The sequence below is a fragment of the Asparagus officinalis genome, chromosome 4 (genome assembly GCF_001876935.1).
Source record: "Asparagus officinalis chromosome 4, Aspof.V1, whole genome shotgun sequence".
Classification (NCBI taxonomy): Eukaryota; Viridiplantae; Streptophyta; class Magnoliopsida; order Asparagales; family Asparagaceae; genus Asparagus; species Asparagus officinalis.
The window spans coordinates 11,991,356-12,009,674 of NC_033797.1; the positions used below are offsets into that span (position 1 = coordinate 11,991,356).

Sequence of the window (18,319 nt, forward strand, 5' to 3'; positions counted from 1 at the left end):
CCCCCCCCCCCAACCCACCCCACCCCACCCCACCCCACGCCCCAAAAAAATGTAATCAGAACTAGTTTAATGGATAATGATCAAATGCTTTTCAGGGCTGGCGAAGCAAGAAGATTTTCCTCACATAATGTACTACTGCCCTCACTGTCATGCGTTAAACTCATCTCAACAACAACAAACTGTTGAGCTCGAATCTGGTACTCACTCTGGGATGTCAACTCCTTCAGCTTTAGCTGATGGTAGCCTTGTTCGTACTTTAAGCCATGCAAGTTCTACCTCAGGGGGCGAAGCCTCGCCTCGGATAACCACAGCTGTTCATGATCAATTTGCTGGAGCCGCCTGATGATTTGATGTCATAGAAATATGGTGGTTTTGGGGTTATTCATTTGTTTTATATTTGTTTATTCAGTGGTCTGTTTTGTACAGGAACTCTTGTCATTAGCAAATCATCGTATTACTAAATGGGTGGAGAGAAGTCGTGTGGGTCTTGGAGAATTTTGTTGATGTAAATTGATCAATTTTCGTTCTCTCCAAGGCATTAAGATTACAGTTTCTCGGGTTAATCATTGTTTCAGACCTGTGGAGAAAAAGGTACTGATTCTTTGCTGATATTTTTCTATCGTTAGAGCTGGGTAAATTGAGCTTTGATTTTGAGTTGATGAACCGAGGTGTTGTATTTACTAGCAAATTCATGTTGCTAACTAATGTTTAAAGAGTTTTCTGGAATGTGTGTCTTTCTGGAGGTGTTGTATTTTCCTCTGCAATGTAGCATTGCTTCATTTTAGAGTTGTTGCTTACGTGAGCATTAGACCCATTCACATTTTATATTAGACTTCTTTATGAAGCGAAGGTACTGTTTTATTTTATTTCGTTCTTGAGGGGCTTTTTTTCTTGACTCCAGCATGCAGATAATTGCAGTCTTTGAAGAAGGGAAAAGTAGAAGGATGGACATAACGGGATTTGAGAGGGTTCTTTGTTCTCCATTATGATACTACTATGTTTCCGATTTGAGTAATATTTGCTTTCAAGGGGACTCGGGCTCTTGATAGCATTCAATTACAAAAAAAATAGAAATGCGATACTTCCCTCTGTATATTTTCTCCTCCAATCTGCTTTACTCTATGACACGCCTAAGATGGAAACAAGGTTGCTGGGGTGGCAAACGCCAAGGCTTCATTGACCAAAGATAAGTACTTCGAATGAGAATTACTGGTCCAAATGTATTAAAAGCATGTTTGTTGCAACGGATTATGATTTTTTTTTTCCTTTTTTTTTCCACCCTGAAAACAGCTTCGGTAAAAGTTGGTGCCATTAGAGAAGGTAATTCTATCATAACTAGAATTTGACAACTTTTCCTATATCAATGTAATTAGAACAAAATCAAAATATAAACAGAAGTAAAAAGAAATGAGTGATTATAATTCTGAATTTCAATTGTGAGATAAATCAAGTTTTCTTATTCCAATGCCTTAGATTCGACTCTCCTAAGAAGAATTTAATTTTCAAGAATTGCCGTGTATATTGTTTGTGAGTAAGTTCCTCGTTCAAACTTTAAATAAATAAATAAATAAAATTCTCGCGTGCTATGATGCGGGACGTACGAGCCACCCACTTCTGAGGTTCACGGTGTTGGGTCCCAAATGCCAGCTAAACGTGTGTATACCATAAGGTGGGTGCTCGTAGTGGGTCCACGAAGAGTGTGGTTCTCGCTCTTTCTAGCATCACGTGACCATCCTTTATCATCAACCCATCAGTCTACATACCCTGACCCAATCCGTCCACGTTGCGACCGACCCCTTCCCCTCTATCAAACACACCGAGGTTCCAGGTGTCGCCAAAATAATCAAACCGGAGCGAGCCGTCGGCTCGAAGCGGAGTGAACGGTCGGTCCAGCGAGTTCTGATCGTTTTTATTGGATGCAATAGAGGCAGTTTGGAGCTAGAATAATAAATCGATTATGAGGCAGATTCTATTAGGGGGGGTGTTTGTTTCAAATCCTATAATTTTAGAATATGGATTTTATTATGGGATTTGAAATCCATAGGTGTTTTGTTATGGGTTGAGATTTTCAAAATATCGTTTGTTTCATTAATATTTTGGGATTTGGAATACTACAATTTGTAATATTTTGTTTGTTTCAAGCTCAAATTGTAGTATTACCAAATGCCAAAATTTTATAATATGATGAATATGCTATCTTGGTGAGGTTACCTCCCACAAAAAAACAAAAATGGGATTTATCAAATCCTCTCCAATTGAGAAGTAAGCACAACCATTTATGGGATTTGTCAAAATCCTCTCCAATTGAGAGAATTTGATAAATTCTAAAAATTGGGCACTTTTTGCATTCAATATTCTAAAAAATTTCTTAAAACAAACATCATATATGGAATCCCAAAATACAAAAAAAAAAACTTACTTTTTGATCCTAAAACTTATAATCCATACCAAATACTAAAATTTTTGGTGAAACAAACACCCCCTTAAAAGATTAGTTAAGAACAGTCACGGTGCGCTAAACTCATGCAGTAAGATTAATTCAAAACACTTTACGAGTCTATTATATTATATAAGGTCTTATCTTGCCTTTTTTACGAGAGTCTGTTTTTCTCATGTTTCGAACCCGCGACTTCTGGGTCACATGACAACAAATCCTACCATCAGACCATTGATTCGCCGATAAATCGTTATTATTATACAACTAAATTCCAGCCAAATTCGCCGCTAAAATCTTAGGTCTTCCTTTCGTCGACAATTTATTAAGATTTTCCTGTTTAAACCAACCGTATAGATATAGTCCGATGGAATCGAAACACCAAAATTTGAATGGTTTTGTTGTATACTCGAAATCAAAATTTATCAGAAATCCTTAAGTGCAACAAGTGAGCGAGTCCTCATCCGCTAAAAAGGCAAAAAGTGTCGGCTGTTTGGTTGATTTTCTAGAATCAGAGGATAATGATATCACTAAATCTTGTCTTCCATTCATTTTTTTCAAAAAAGAGTCATGAAATGAGTTTTCTTAAAATTTTGTCACATCCTCCAATTAGATGATGACGACTCATCTCATCTCATCTCTTTTCTAACTTTTAGAAGGTGAATCAAACAGAAGAAATGAGTACATTATAGTAAATAGGTTTCCATAATAAATTTTCTTTTTTTTAAACCAACCAAACAACCCCTAAATAATAGAAGATCATCCTATCAAATACATAGCATCCCAGTAGAACCGGGATTCTCGACCGTAATCTTAAACCACGAAGGGACCCACCATCCGAGAATGACGTGGCGCTCTCTCACATGCTTACCAACAAAACCACCCTGAGCAATTCTCCACAGCTGATCTTATCTCGGTCGCCCTCCGATCTGACCGCCGAGCCGCAGCCTCCCTTTGAGGACACGAGCGGCTCTCGGTCCCAGTCACTTTGCCTTCCTTTTTTCAAGGGGCGAAAAAATCATTCAGCATCCTAAAAAATTAATCAAAACAAAATATATAAATAATAATAATCTCTCTCAAGAATTCTTCCATATGTTTTACGTATATAGAAGAGTCGACTCCGTGTATATAAGCAAGTATTATACTCATATACCTGCAGTGTACGAGAAAGGCCCTTTACAGAACACCTTTCCCCTCTGAGGTGCACTCTGTCCTTTTTCTCCTATTTTTTAACCTTTAAAAAAATAATAAACAAACAAGCAAATAATTAGTTGAATACTCCATTGTTAGCTTGACACAAGCCTTAACCCAACTTCCTCTGTTTTGTTGGCCTTTGAGAATTTCAAGGTTCGGTGTTTCTCTTCTTTGCAATTTCTTTTCCCTTTTTGGAAATCATTACTGAGTGTTAACGTCTTTAATTTGATGGGTTTTTCTGATTACCTGTACTTTTTTTTTGGTGGGTTTTTTTTTTGGTTAGTAGGTGTTGTTAAAGAAAAAGCTGAAAAGATGTAGATTATGGATCTCATATTTGTTAATTATTGATGTCTTTATTCTTAAAAGATAACTTTTTTTTTCCCTCGATTTAAGTAGTTAAAACATCTTTATGTGTCCTATGTTTCTCAGTAATCTATTCAGCTTGATGTTGATATCTGGATTACAATGTTTAGTTTCTTTAATGGTTCCTTTATGTGTTCTTTTTTGTTCATCTCTTGAGGCTTTACATGAAACAAAGGTCCAATAATGGTCCACTTTGTTGCTAGCTCTTTTTGCAATAAATTATTTGTTTTCTCCCAAATCATGGGTAGATTTGTAATACTTACGTATTTGATAGAAAGAGAACAATTGATCCCTTCCTCCTCGTCCAAGTATCGTAGTACCCTTTGAAATTTTAATGGCAACCGATTTCTTAGCAAATGTATTGTTAAATTGTTATATTATTAAATTGTTATGAATTTATCTTGATTGTATTATGATTAACAAGAGGTATGCCTATAGTTATCTTTAAAATGGATGATATTTGTTGTATAGATGAATGAATCCATTAAAAAAAGAACCTCTATATGGCAAAAACACACACACACACACAAAAAAAGGGGTGAAGTGGCTGCATGTTCATTTATTATTTACCTATCGTCATAGCCTTCCATTTTGTGTACCTTTCTTCTTTACCAAGCACAAGACAATTCCCAAATGTAGCTTTTCCTTTGATTCGTTCTACCAAGCTTCTGGTCTTGTGAGTCCAACGTACAACCCATCTCCCTTCCAAATTTATTTCAAAACTTGTATCATTATGCATTGACCATTTTGCCCTCCGTGCTTCAATTCAAGAAAATTAGTAGGTGAACCCCACTTGCCTTTAAAACAGCCCAAGAGCTAGTTTTTTATATCCTCACCACCCTTTTTGTCCCTCTTCATTTTTTGTTGTTAGAGATTTTGAGATTAAGAATTTGAAAAAAGTATTCTTGTTGTGTTTGTAGAAACAAAATCAGGAACAACAATGGAGGGGATTGAATGGAAAGGAAGTGTGTACCGAATCAAAAAGTGTGCGTTCGACTTTTTTTCGATGGAGGATGATCTTGTTGATGATGATGATGACTCTTGGGAGCTCATGGGTAGAGATCTCAGATTGAAATCCACCTTCTTGTTTTGTGATCTCAATCAGGTCATAGCGAGTTCTTGCGATGAATATCAAAAGAAGACTCTTACAGATCTTGCAAACAAATTGTTCTACTGCATGGAAGAGGTAAATTTCCTTGTTTGTATTCCAATGAACATATTATGTAATCTTATAATTTTAGGTGTTTAAGATTGAAGAGATTGGATCATGAATGTCTTAAATTGATTATGTGGGTCAATTTTAGTTTAATTACTTGTTAAGATTTATAGTTTGATCATTCTAAAGTTAAAATATTAGGGGTCTAGTCTGTATGCATAGAATACAAGTCATTGAAAAGTAGTTGGAATATGTTATCAATAAATTAGATCAAAAGCATCTGATCTAAAATGGGGGCATATGGTCCTACATTCTCTCTTAATAAATCTTAATCAAATATCAAATTGAACAAGGAACCAAAGAGCACTATTTGGTATGTGGTCAAATATGGTGAATATATTCTTACATCATGAAACTTCATAGCACAATGTTGTCATATCTCACGATCTTGAATTGTTTTTGGTCGTTATTTGTCATGAAATTTGCAGCTAGGCCATGCTGTGGAGAGTAGGAGCATCTCACTAACTCAAGAGCATTACAATGGCACGGCAATTGTGCTGCAAGAGGTTATGACTGCTTTGATTCACCCTACATTGGACTAGAGAATGAAGCAATCTTGGGAGAAGAAGAGGAAACGGAGAAGATATGAAGAAGATATTTCTCCTTTTCTTAAAAAACAGAAGATGAAGTTGTTTTTCTATATAATTGCATGTGAATTAGGAGTTAGCATGTTACACATGTAAATAGCAGCTGATGTCTTACAAAATTTTTTGATCATCACAAAATCCATTTTCGATACGAATAGGTGTATCAGATGTTTGCTCCAGTTCAGAATAGTTCTATACAGCGGACAAAGAGAAGACCAGAAAGGCTAGAAAGAACAAAAAAAAAGTGCATTGAAGTTTGGCTGTCACATGCATTTCATGTTGTTTTGTTAGTTACTATTCTCCTCAAAGTGCCTCTGTTTTGCCCTCAAAAGGAAACGAAATGAGAGGACTTTTATAGATGAATTGAAGTTCAAAACAATCCGATAATCCAACGGGAAAAAAAATGACTTTTAAGGAATTAATATGTGTATGTTTGAAATTCTATTTCTCCAGCTGGTGTGCATCAAATACAGGTTTTGTTATATGGATTACAATCATAACAAGTTATTGAACTAAGAAAGTAACATGCATCTAATAATATATGAACTGTCATTGAAGCATTAGGTAACTCCATAAATATGTTATCTATTCTTTTTATAATAAATATGAATTTTCATGAGTAACTTAATATATGTCGTGAATTATTCTGCTAAAATCAGGTTAGAGAAATTTCTTTTGCCTTTCTTTTCTTTGAAATCCTAGTATTTGCTTCTAAACGTTTTCAAAGAAGTAACATACTCCTTGCTGTTCTCTTGGAAACATGTAGTCCAGAGTAAAATGTCCCACACACTTTAAGGATTTTTCTTACCGAAGGAAACAAATTCAAGGCTCATTGCCATCCTCACCTTGAAAAAAAAAGGCAAATACTATTAATTAATGGAGTCTACTAACACCTAACTTTTCCAAATACCATACATAAATCAAAGTTATTTTCACCTCTGGAGACAAGTTGTGATACAAGTGAAAAGAAAAAGGAAAAAAGAAATGCCTTATCCAATCCTCTGCATGCATTCGTAACCACTCAAAATTTCAAGAAAACATATGGAACATCAATTTCAGCAATAAAGCTCTGACTCAGCCTTCAGCAAAGCTCATCCTCTAGAAACTCAACCAACAATTTCCATAACAATCTCCATTTTCATCAACAAAACAGCAACAACAATAGACGCTCAATCCACATTCAAAGAAGGGAATGCCTTTATGAATCAAAATACTGCAACTTTTGACAGTAGAGTTTAGGAACTCTTGGCGTGATTTCGGCAAAGATAACAAAGTCAGCATATCAAGAAGACAACTGTAAGCACAAGTTGTTTCATAACGAAATCACATTCAATTCATTCAAACTGCAAGCCGGCTCCAAGGGGAGAAAGAGGAAGATACCTCTAGGCCAAAATGTAGAGAAAAAGTGAGATCAGAAAAATAAAGTAAAATAAAATAAAATTGTTGCCCTTGTTGTACATTGCTGGGTGCTACAAACTGATGGCTATACCTAGTTTAAATTTCGTAAACTATCAATGAGGAAAAGATGATACAGTAAAAGTCCAGAAAAAACAGTTTCATTCCCTTGTGGAGCATAGAGGGGCTTTCTTTACACATGGAAGCCAGAGATATAAATCTCAGAGGCTGTGCTCAAAGCCTAGGGATCATGAGGAGGCTTTATTACCTAAGGTTTGGTGTTCCTTCTGATTCCGAAATGGGAACTTTATAAATTCCTCAGCTTGCAAACTAGGATACACAAAAGAGAGACAACTCCCACGACTTCGTACATTTACAGAAGAAAGCAGTGTAATTACACAGACCTGATGAACCCCAGGACTAAGAGCACGATGTCATCATGTTGGTTCTTGTTTAAGACCGATACCACTGGGTGCCCCGTATATTGGTGCCTTCAAAACAAAAGAACAAAATCAATGATAAAAATAATTATTGTTAGGATCAAGAATATTATTATGTTATAAAGATTTTGACTAATCATTCTCCTAACGAGGTTTATGAGCATATCTAAAACATGTAAAAACAATTCAGAAGCTGTACGCAATTTGCTTGCTTGTGTTGTTACCTTAATAATAGATATAATTTATCCAACTGCCCTCATAATGGTTCTTTCAAGGCTTTTGCTTCTGATTTATTTTAAACACTAGCTTCTTATTTTAAAATCAATAGTTAAGATTTGATGTTTAACAGCATTAAGGAAAGTTGAAGGAGAGGAAAAGAAATGAAGCATAGACAGCAGAATTGCAATATTTGATCAGACTGCCTCCAGAAGACATCTACCTGCTAGATCTCTGCAAAGATGGTTGCTGCACAATGACCTTAAGTACAGTCCCAGAAATATCTACGGTCATTGCCAATTGAAATCTATCCCACAATGCAGTGACCTATTGCTAAGGTTTTGTCCTTGCTGTAATCTTAGCCTTATGCCAAAAATTCAGTTTGCATGTTACATACGAGCACATGAGAAATCCAAGGCGCTTGATTTGAAGGTTTAATCTCTTCAGCATTACTGGTTACACTGTTTTTGCATAATCTTCAATTGGGTCAAACTTCCCACCACGATGTTTCACTAATAAGAATTTGATGGAACATTTTAAGACAAGGGCTAAAAGATTGTGATACACAGTACTAGCTTCTAACTGAATGATAAAACCTTAAAAATCTTGCCACCATACGTGCTATAAAAAGATAAAGATGATCTAACAATTCCAGCATTGTTGAATTATGAATGCTAGCTAGAGTGCTAGTTGAATGATCACCGCATCACATCCTTGTCACTAAATTGGAGCTCATAATTCACACCTGATTCATTAGGCTGGAAAAAACCGCCATAAGGTTAATTGCCTTATAAACAGAAATCCTTATTTACTTTGCTAACTTTTTGAGAAAATTGGTATTCCCTTAATTTATGGAACTATTATGAAATTGACATCTAGACTTCCTTATCTGCTAACAAAGTTCTGATATCAGACAACTGGACTACAGCTTCCAGTTTTACGTTGTGGTGGAAAGACATACCCTACTGTTGATGACCATTGTCTGAAAATGATTTCCAAACTTGGTGATTTTCATCTGCTAAAGTTTGGCCCTATACAACACTTCATTGTATCTCACCAACTAAGAGTTCCATACACGAGATTCTAATGTGATGCAACTTATAAAAAATAGCTGATACGTTGAGCCAGATATCAGTCCTAAGATAAGTTCTATAAAACGTCAGGAAGTAACATCATATATGAAGCTGGAAGTTAACTGCTGACTCTAAGTATGACCTACTAGCTAAAATAATTCTAACAGTAGAAAACTTGATGTTAAACAGCTTCATTGCAAATTGATCCACATAAAGATAATTCACCTCTTACGTATAATGAACTTCAAAATTGTAGATGAATTCTCCTACATTCTTCAGGCAGTCTCTTTTTTGAACAACACAGTGAGTAATAAATAAAATTATTTGAAGATGTCTATAGATTGAAGGACAAGAAACATGGAGAGCAAACTTATTTCCTAGATGCTGCTGGAATTTTGAATATAATTATCATCTTTGTCCTATTCATCGACAAGAAAATGGAGCCATCTTGACCTATTCTTTTGCAATGCCTGGATGAACCCTTTTCCTCCATTTAGGTTTTTAAGTTATATTTCTGCTTTTCTTTTCTTGTATTACATGTTACATGTTAGTCTAACAAGTAACAAGAATTCAAATATCTGAACAACTTCCAGCGGAAACAACTCAGTAATTTTTCCCCCAAAAATAAGAGAAAATCTTACCACATTAAATAATTAATCAAACAAAATGGACATATATGCAACTGTTTATGTTTATTAAGACAAGAATTCAGTTAAAAATAAACAACCATCCATATCACATCACGAGATTTCTGGCAACCTTGCAAATAAAAAAACATACAAGTTAAGCCTCACCTGACTTGTACCCGGTAGAATGGAACTTGCAAGATCCTCATTTACTGAAACCGGCAACGGAGGCATTTGACTCATTATTCCAGGTGCTTGACACATGCTGTTAAAAGAAAGAAAGAAATCTCCTTCACAAACCACAATAAACGCCCGCAATTGCATATTTCAACTAACAATAGGTCAGACTCAACTATCTAATTTCAAAGATAATACTACACCTGCTGAGAATGGCTGTGATGTTATTGCTTGTCCTTGAAAAGAGTTCAATGTTATCATGCAGCTGCAAATAGATGAAACAACAAAGCAAAAAAAGGGATAAGGCAGTTACAGTTCAATCTTTGAAAGATGAATAAATAATACACAAGGAAAACTAAACTGAGATTGTTTCCTTAATACTAGGACCTGATTACTCTGTTTACTATAGAATAATTTGACGAAATTCAGGTTACCCATGGATTACAAGCCAGGGAGGAGCAAGATTAGTTACAGATCAAGCCTAACCTAACTTAATTATTAAGCAAATTGAATAAGAAGAAGAAGAAGAAGAGATGACACTGATGATGTGAATATTTGAAGTTTTGAACATATAGGGGCTTTTTTGTGACATACCAGATCCTCTCGATTCTAATTTTCTATGAGGGTAGAGCATAGAATCCCAGCAGCCAATGAGGAAGAGGGAGGGAGGGATAGACTACATTATCAGTTTTCACCAAATGACAGATTCAAGCATAAGCTCTTACTAGAACATACATACACACAAAGATGGTAGAAAAGACAGTGAATAGCAATTGTTTCTTTGACACTGGTTACTGTTTAAGCTGTATTAAACTGCCAATAACAAATTGGGAACACTATGTTGAGGCAGTTGAGATTTTCTAAAAAATCTTCCCCACTCAACTTTCCTCTACTTTTTTGAGGCTCTGAATTCAATGGATCAGCCCTAACCACACATGTGTGCGCATGTGCACACACACTGACACACAACACAGAATAGTCAAATATATATAGAATTTTTCATCAGTCTACTTACTTTCGTATTAGAAAATTTTTGACTTAATATTAAACGTTTAAGTCTTCAAGATTCTATAACGGGCTTAAAGAGGTTAATCATTCAGGGGATAAAAACAGACAAATTGTTTGTATGAAGAGAGGAGAGAAGAGTTTGGGGTAACTTCTGGATAACCAGAGGGGATGAAACACAATTTTTTCTCAAAGTATGAGTAAAAAAGCATTACCTTATATGTCGAGAGATTAGTTGAAATCTGGTTAAGAACTTGAATATTTTCGTCCAGTAGCCGCTGCGTCACACCGTCAATGACAGGCACTATTTATACAAATAAATACAAATTTATATTGCAACAGATAGTACAGGAAAACAATAAATACATATGACATCAATTAAGCAGATTGTCCTATGTATACATAGTCAACATGCTCTAAATGAGTAATAAAGCTATAATGAGACGCTGAGTTGACACGCTGCATAAGAAGAAGAGATCAGAAGCAGGAACTTACAATATGCCTTCCCCCCCCCCCCCCCATCATTGCCTAAAACTACCAATATACTTCAATACGCAAACAGGTCGATCAGAAAAAAAATGTTAAAAAGCAGGGGAAAAGGAAAAGAAATTGAAGCGAAGGATCAGCATCGAAATTGATGGTGTCCTAGGTGTAGCATAAGTAAGTTGTGCCTCCGTGCATCAAAAAAAGCAAAGGGAGAATTATGTTTTGAGTAAATGGCATTCTCTGGGAATATAATATGTTGGATGAATATGGAAGGGTGGTCAGTGAAAAGACCAAAACAATCAGATGTACTGTATTGAGCAGACTAATGGATATGCATAGTAAGAAAGTTTAGCAAGGCGTGGTCCGTGGTGTTCAAAACCTGGTTACGGCCCACCTCGCGAGATTTAAATGTGATCGATTAGCTACTATGCTTGAAATACATTTGACCGAAAACGCCTAACTGGGTCCTGGTTTATCTCCCAAATATTGGATTGATCCAATGCCCGAATCCCTTTTTACTGAATCCATCAACCACCTGAACCAGGCTTTTTTCCACATTAAGCCAACTAGATATAAGACATTTTCCACCGAACTCTGCCCTGGCTCATTAATACCCAGTTAATTCTTTGTCACACCAAGTCATGCCTTACATTTCAATTTATACCTCTTTGTGGAGTATTTCAATCTCTCTTTGAAGGTTCTTTCTCAAGGGACTAGGTATACAAAGTGGGACAGTTATTGATAGGTGCCAGTGGCCCTTCCTTCTTCTGGATGCAGAAGGTATGTGTGACTCATGTCTTAAGGCAACACAATAGCATGACTAAACTATTAAAAACAGGTGCTTATAACCTGATCATATTAAAGGAAATAAACATTTGTCATATTGATAATGAAGTAGAAGAGAATTTGGAAGTGTGCCAAATTAACAAAAGTATGAATCTTGCCATCTGACTTTGGTGGATCATAAACCTGAGAAAATAACAGTTTCAGACTGTAGTGGACCCTAAATGAGAAAACAATTTGTTTCTGAAATAACTTTGATGATTTGGATGATTCTTCTAATATCTAGATGGTTATTTGCATTATACGCACATGTGCCCACACGCCCACACATAAACATACATACGGACATCGAAAAAATGGATAGGGGGTGACAACTTATTTTATTAAATGAGCAACTAGGAATAGGCTAGTGATGAGGCCTACCTTGCTAGTCAAAATGGAGTATTGGACCTCACCAACTTTCTCTATTGGTAGCTCATGTTGCTGAATGAGGTGGCATCTCACATCTAGCAACCCCAGATATACACACATATACATTGTGTGTAATATGGAAAGTTTCAAATGTAAATTTCTCAGTGAGTAAATTTGCCAAGGTTGTGGAAAGCGAAAAGCGAAGCGGTGAGGTGCCACTCGTGCTTTTTAGGGCTTAAGTGGTTCAAAGGGGGGAAAGCATGAAGGAAAAAATGGTCCAAATCCTATAATCCTATTAAAATTTTAAATATAGATAAAAATTCAACAGATAAAAATTCAACAAAAACAAGAAAAATTAAAGAAAAATCTAAAAATTATAAAACAAGCCAAAAATGATAGAATTTTTTTTCTTTCTAGAATCCATATTTGATGATATTAAATACATAGCTATTAAATATAATTAATATTAAATACATACCCATTAACTACAATCATCATTATATTGCTCCAAGTTTCTTCTGAACTCCGAACTTCAAGTTAGAATCCTTTTAGACAAAACAGAGGAAAAAAACCATGTAAAAATCGGAAAAAAGTCATGTAAAGTTGTTCAACATCTTAACAATAGTGCTTGGGCCGCTTTTCGACCGCTTTAAACCACTTCTAAGCCGCTTGTGGCTGCTTTTTTACCACTTCGATCTCAAAAGCGCTTTTCGGCCGCTTTTCGGCCTTATTGGAGGGGCAAGGTGCTACTTCTGCTTTTTTTTTAGCGCTTACTCCCGCTTTATACAGCATTGATATTTGCAGTGTAGCTTAGCTATGTAAAAAACTGTCACTTCTGTGTTGACACAAATAAGAACACACAAATAAGAAAAATGCAGTGTTCTTACTCATCAATTATGAGTAAGAATATACAAATATACATATGTATGTCTATGTTACTTGGGTACGTCCATCTTGAAGCCGTACCCACTTTAATTTAGAACACTTGTCAAACATTTCATGGACATAAATCCTACACATCACAAAACTCGTTGGGTTCCAAATTATTATTTTAATGGTTGCTTGAGTGTCTAGTTCAAAAAACGAGTGTTTTGACAATTTATAATCCACATAATAAAAGGAACATATAAATGTTATGGGCCAATTACTGATCTCATACAAACTATTAATTTTACTATATAATATGTGTATAAACATTTATATAGACGTGACCCTGTACCCTACATTTTTGCAAATTTGTCGTGTCCCGTACCCGTACCTATACCCATACCTGGGCAACATAGGTATATGTGAACATACAACCCAGCAGACACACATGCACTTACACACATGCATAAGGTGGCTAACCAAATAGTTAACACAAACAAAATGAGCTGTATCAGAGTAAGATAAGAGGCTAAATGTCAATAAAAGTAAATAGAATACAGTTGGTTATAAACTGAATGTCAAATTAAAGATGCAGCTTTATTTATCAAATTCGAGATGCAGATCTTGCTTGATGAGTAGGCTAATTCAGATGAAACAATTATAGCATGGAAGCTACCAACCTTCATAAGAAAATCGGTTGTTGTAATTTGAATTTTGCAACATGAAGGAATATGCAGCCATATTGTCCGGCGGAACAAAACGCATATTTGCTTTTGTAGAAGAATCCGTCATCTTTTCCTGAAGAAATACACATCTTTCTTTAGGTTCAGACATTAAAGATAAGTACAACAAATATTAGATGTCCCATGTTCTGCTGTCTGTTATAAACAAAACACCATGTATGCCACGAAGTTCATTGTTGTACCATATCACGAAATTATTGAGCAACAGAACGCATTAAAAAACAACCACTTGCAGCCTAAACTTCTTTGGAAATATGTGTAATTCAGACATTTATAGTCAAAAGATCAAACCCATGAAGAGGATAAAAAATTCACCTTTCTGTTTTGGATCTTCTTTGCTGCATAAGTTTCTTCCATCTTCCGCCGTTTCACATTTTCCTTCTTCTATCACAAATGAGAAAGTGTCACAAACATATGCATAACTCATTTGGATAAAGTAAGAAGCATTTCAGTGTGACAAAAAGGGTTAGATGTACATATGTACACGAGAAGAATAATAGGAAACCATATCAGATTATAACGCTGCTCGTGGAACTAAAATACAGTTCACGCATTTGATAAATCCATGTATTGGCCAATGAAGGACCAATTTCCAGAAAAATAGTTAATACGGCATTTCCTGGTGCAGCAAATAAGGTACTCTTGCCACCAACAAGATTCTCCTATACAGATACTAAGAGTATTACTGACGCGCACAAGATTAATCCATATGAGCAATGCAGAAGCAAATAATGCATGTACAGATTTAATAAAGATGAATCATGCTAAACAAGGATCCTAAGAATATTAGTTCCAGCAGTTTATCGGGAGCTTATGAGTGATGAATTCATTCTCCATTCGGGATGGCAACTAAAATTTATGGAACAGCAAACCAAAAACGCCAGCTTGTAAAGGAATAAAACACAAATGTGTCCCATCCAGGTCCAAGCTATATTATTCCTGTATCCGGTGCCACAGCTGCAAACGGCACAATCTTTACAACAAAATACCCTTTCTGTGACAAAATGTATCCTTTATTGAGGTCCAAGTATTTTGGCTTCAATCTGAAGTAAATGCAGGAAAAGGAGTAATTAAAAGCAGTGGAGGCTGGCTTATTCAGAACAAATTTCGACAGCACAAAAAAAGACAAGCCAGAAACTTGTTGAAATCAATCAACCATCCATCATCATAAGATTATAATGCAACAAATACTACGCATCCAAATAATACGACAAAACATAATTATCCCAAATTAACTTAAAAATAACGAATTGACAACCAAGAGTAAGAGAACGATTTCAAGTTAAGACATCCCGCAAGACTTGGGAATGAAATAACATTTGCCTCTTTGGGTCATTTGATGCCTCTGAGATTAGTATGCTTCACTATAGCAAACCACATCATCTATTCTTTATCTACACTATTACATGAACCCGGGGAAATTAAAAGACATGATCCTTAACTGCATGAGCCAGAAAAGAAGTAGGTATTACCCACTGAAAACTGCCATAAGAATCCTATACATGGTCCTTTCTTTCTTTCCTATACATGGCCATTTCTTTCTTTAAGCCTTAGAATTTTGAGTTCTTGGAGTTAGTCAGTCAGATTGATATCAATTGTAAAACTTGGTCAACTCTTTTGTTGGTTCCAAGACGAGCCATGCTCCACAGCGCAACCACATTTTGATGGAAAAAGGGTTAGATAATGATGATTGACATCTTATATATGCTAAACATGACTGATATTTATTTACCGTTCTATATGTCCTCATTAAGTAAAGAAAAACCAAGACTAGACCAAAATAACAAGTTGATAGGAACACAAAACTTCACCTATACAACAAGTACAAGGACCTTTCCATTTGCCATATGATCTTCAAGTATATTTGCTACAGCACCAAGCCCATCTCCCACTCCACTAAACTTCATTCTATGTTACTAACTATCCTGAAATAGGTACCATGGAATTTTGTAGCATCCAAAAAAAAAGTAAAACTACTCTTTTCCTGGGACCAGCTCCACCAATTAGCCTCATGACAAGCTCCTACTTTGGCTGGGTGAGTAATAAATGTGCAAGAGGAACCACATCTGAGGAAATACATTCCAGACGACAAAAACGGTGTCAGAAAGCACAGAGAACTCTTCAAATAAAAGACTATCATGAGGGACAAGGCACACACGTTATTCCCGAATGTACTGTCCATGCCTATGTACTGACTCTCTCGCAATTCCAACAATTCATTTGAGAAGGCTCTCAGTTTTGATAACCCAGTTCAATCAAAATCTTAGCATCAGTGACCAATGTGCTAGTTAATGGTTGTGCATCTGTCTGAAAACCTTTTTTTGCCAAATAGAGCGTCTTCAGGCTCTCACGAGCTTGAAGACAGGCATTTCAACAAGTCTAACTCTGAGCCCGGCTAGAAGACAAGAATGCAAATAAAATGATGGAAATATAGTTATTTGTGCTTTGAAATGATCATGGTGACAAACAGCTCGCTGGATTGAGAACATCAGTGGAATACACAGTCTATGCACTCAAATCTGCATTGATTTCTTTAAAACTTAGTCACTTCTCTTAGACTAGTATTTCCATAGATTTGACAATGAAAAACAGCAACTGGGCTCAGGACATGAACTCACTATAAAAGCACTTACTGCAGAAAGAAAATTGCCAAAAATGGATTCTCAATTTTCCAACATTAGACAAGACTTATTATATATTATACAAAGATACACTAAGACATCCTCCATGAATCCAACATCCATGATCATTCACTCTAGATCACTAAGTTTATGTCTCATAGTGAAAGATAACGACATAATTTCCTCGGGAAATAAACATAATGACCATGAAGGCATGAACTACATTAATTGAACAAAACCCAAATGTTTAAATTGCTAAAAAAGAACAAGAACTCACAGCCATCCACCTACACCTCAATGCAACGTCCCTTACTGTCTTCTCCGGCAAAGACGCAGCAATTTTAACATACTTCATCATACCCTGCTCATCAGCAAACCTAAATCATCAAAAAAAGATTAGCTCAATTTCATAAAACCAAACTCAAAAGTTACGAAAACCCCAGAATCATCATCACCACCCCGAGAACTACCTACTTGATGAGACCATCATTCAGAATCGCCTGCTCATTGAAAGACCAATCAACAGCCAACCCCGTATCGTGCTTCAACCCCGGCAACGGCTCCACTAAAAGATTCCCATAATTCCCCAACCCCGAAATCATCGCCGACGAAGTACTTGCACTATTATTACCAAAATTGCCCCCACCTCCCCCCAAAATCAGCCCTCCCCCATTCAAATTCCCATTCGCCGCCCCCGAACTGGAACGGAGAAAAAACCACGTGCTGTCGTAGAAAAGAAAAGGGCGGGAAAACGCCGCCGCCGGCGCCGCCGTGGTAGAAGAAATTCATGTTGGAATCCGCCGCCATCATCATAAAAATTACTCCTTTCTCATTGAGAGAGGGTTTTGGAAACCCTAGCTAAATAAAGATTCTGCTTTTCAGGGTTTGATATGTTTGAAGGGGAGGGCTTTGTTCTGATTCTTTGTCTGCTCCAATTGCAGGCCACCGCTTTTTGAGGGTTTCACTGTTTGAATTAAAAACAATTGGCGATGAATGAATCAGATCTCTTGGAATTTTGGGGAACTGTACGGGACTCGAGGTGATGCTTGGAGCACTTGAGCCGATGCCAATTATTGCGGAGCCCCTTCCCAAATATTTTGATTTTCGATTTTTTGGCTTTATTTTGGAGGAGTTTTTGGGTTTTGTTTTCTTTTTCGTTTTTTGTTTTGGTTTGGGTCCTTGTGCTTTCCCCCCTCTTTTTTTTTTTTTTTCTTTAACCTCCCTTTTCTTTTTCCCTGCAACTGGCAGGGGAGCGAGCGCCCATTACCTACGACTCGATGCTTTTCTCAGGAGAGAGAGAGAGAGAGACGAGAATTAGGGCAATTACGAAAAATGGCATTTTGAGGTTAAATATTCTGAAGGGAAAAAAATACCCACAGAGACGGGAGGGGAGAGGTTTATTTTTCTGTTGACACGTGGGGCCCCCTTGAATGTTGGGGTGAATGATTCGTTACAGCTTTGGCTGCATCGTCTGCTTTTTGTCCAGCCCACCGATTGGGGAGTTGTTTGTTTGCATGAATTCGGTAGGTACTCTGCAATTTTGGTACTGAAAAGTATATAAAATCCATATTTTTTTCTAAATGTATATTTGGAGTTGGAACAAAGTGATACATGTTACTTAACACAAAATATGAATCAGTATATACATCACATGTAATCAGAAAAAAACCCATGAAAGTAGG

General features: G+C 36.3%; 3 protein-coding genes across 9 annotated transcripts in view; 2 read left to right on the forward strand and 1 right to left on the reverse strand.

The window, feature by feature from the left end:
* Positions 1–742, forward strand: part of LOC109838189 (uncharacterized protein At2g24330-like) — a 9,421-nt gene extending 8,679 nt beyond the window's left edge. Inside the window, exon 6 of the mRNA XM_020406651.1 lies at positions 96–742. Within this exon, the coding sequence (XP_020262240.1) occupies positions 96–343 (248 nt within the window). The 3' untranslated portion in view covers positions 344–742. The remainder of the gene's footprint in view (positions 1–95) is intronic.
* LOC109839736 (photosynthetic NDH subunit of lumenal location 3, chloroplastic-like) lies at positions 3,501–5,905 on the forward strand. 4 transcript variants are annotated; one of them, XM_020408243.1, is made up of 3 exons: positions 3,501–3,635; positions 4,912–5,177; positions 5,636–5,905. In XM_020408243.1, the coding sequence occupies exons 2-3, from the start codon at positions 4,932–4,934 to the stop codon at positions 5,747–5,749; spliced, it is 360 nt and encodes a 119-aa protein (XP_020263832.1). In that variant the 5' UTR covers positions 3,501–3,635; positions 4,912–4,931; the 3' UTR covers positions 5,750–5,905. The 4 variants fall into 4 exon arrangements, with proteins under 4 accessions (XP_020263832.1, XP_020263833.1, XP_020263834.1 ...); XM_020408244.1 differs by lacking the exon at positions 3,501–3,635 and adding an exon at positions 3,712–3,781; XM_020408245.1 differs by lacking the exon at positions 3,501–3,635 and adding an exon at positions 4,722–4,773.
* LOC109836626 lies at positions 6,682–17,299 on the reverse strand. 4 transcript variants are annotated; one of them, XM_020404595.1, is made up of 8 exons: positions 17,112–17,299; positions 16,915–17,014; positions 14,332–14,397; positions 13,954–14,071; positions 10,942–11,030; positions 9,925–9,986; positions 9,713–9,809; positions 6,682–7,680 (listed from the first exon to the last, which is right to left on the reverse strand). In XM_020404595.1, the coding sequence occupies exons 1-8, from the start codon at positions 17,237–17,239 to the stop codon at positions 7,627–7,629; spliced, it is 714 nt and encodes a 237-aa protein (XP_020260184.1). In that variant the 5' UTR covers positions 17,240–17,299; the 3' UTR covers positions 6,682–7,626. The 4 variants fall into 4 exon arrangements, with proteins under 4 accessions (XP_020260184.1, XP_020260183.1, XP_020260186.1 ...); XM_020404594.1 differs by having other exon boundaries at positions 14,332–14,400; XM_020404597.1 differs by having other exon boundaries at positions 17,108–17,241.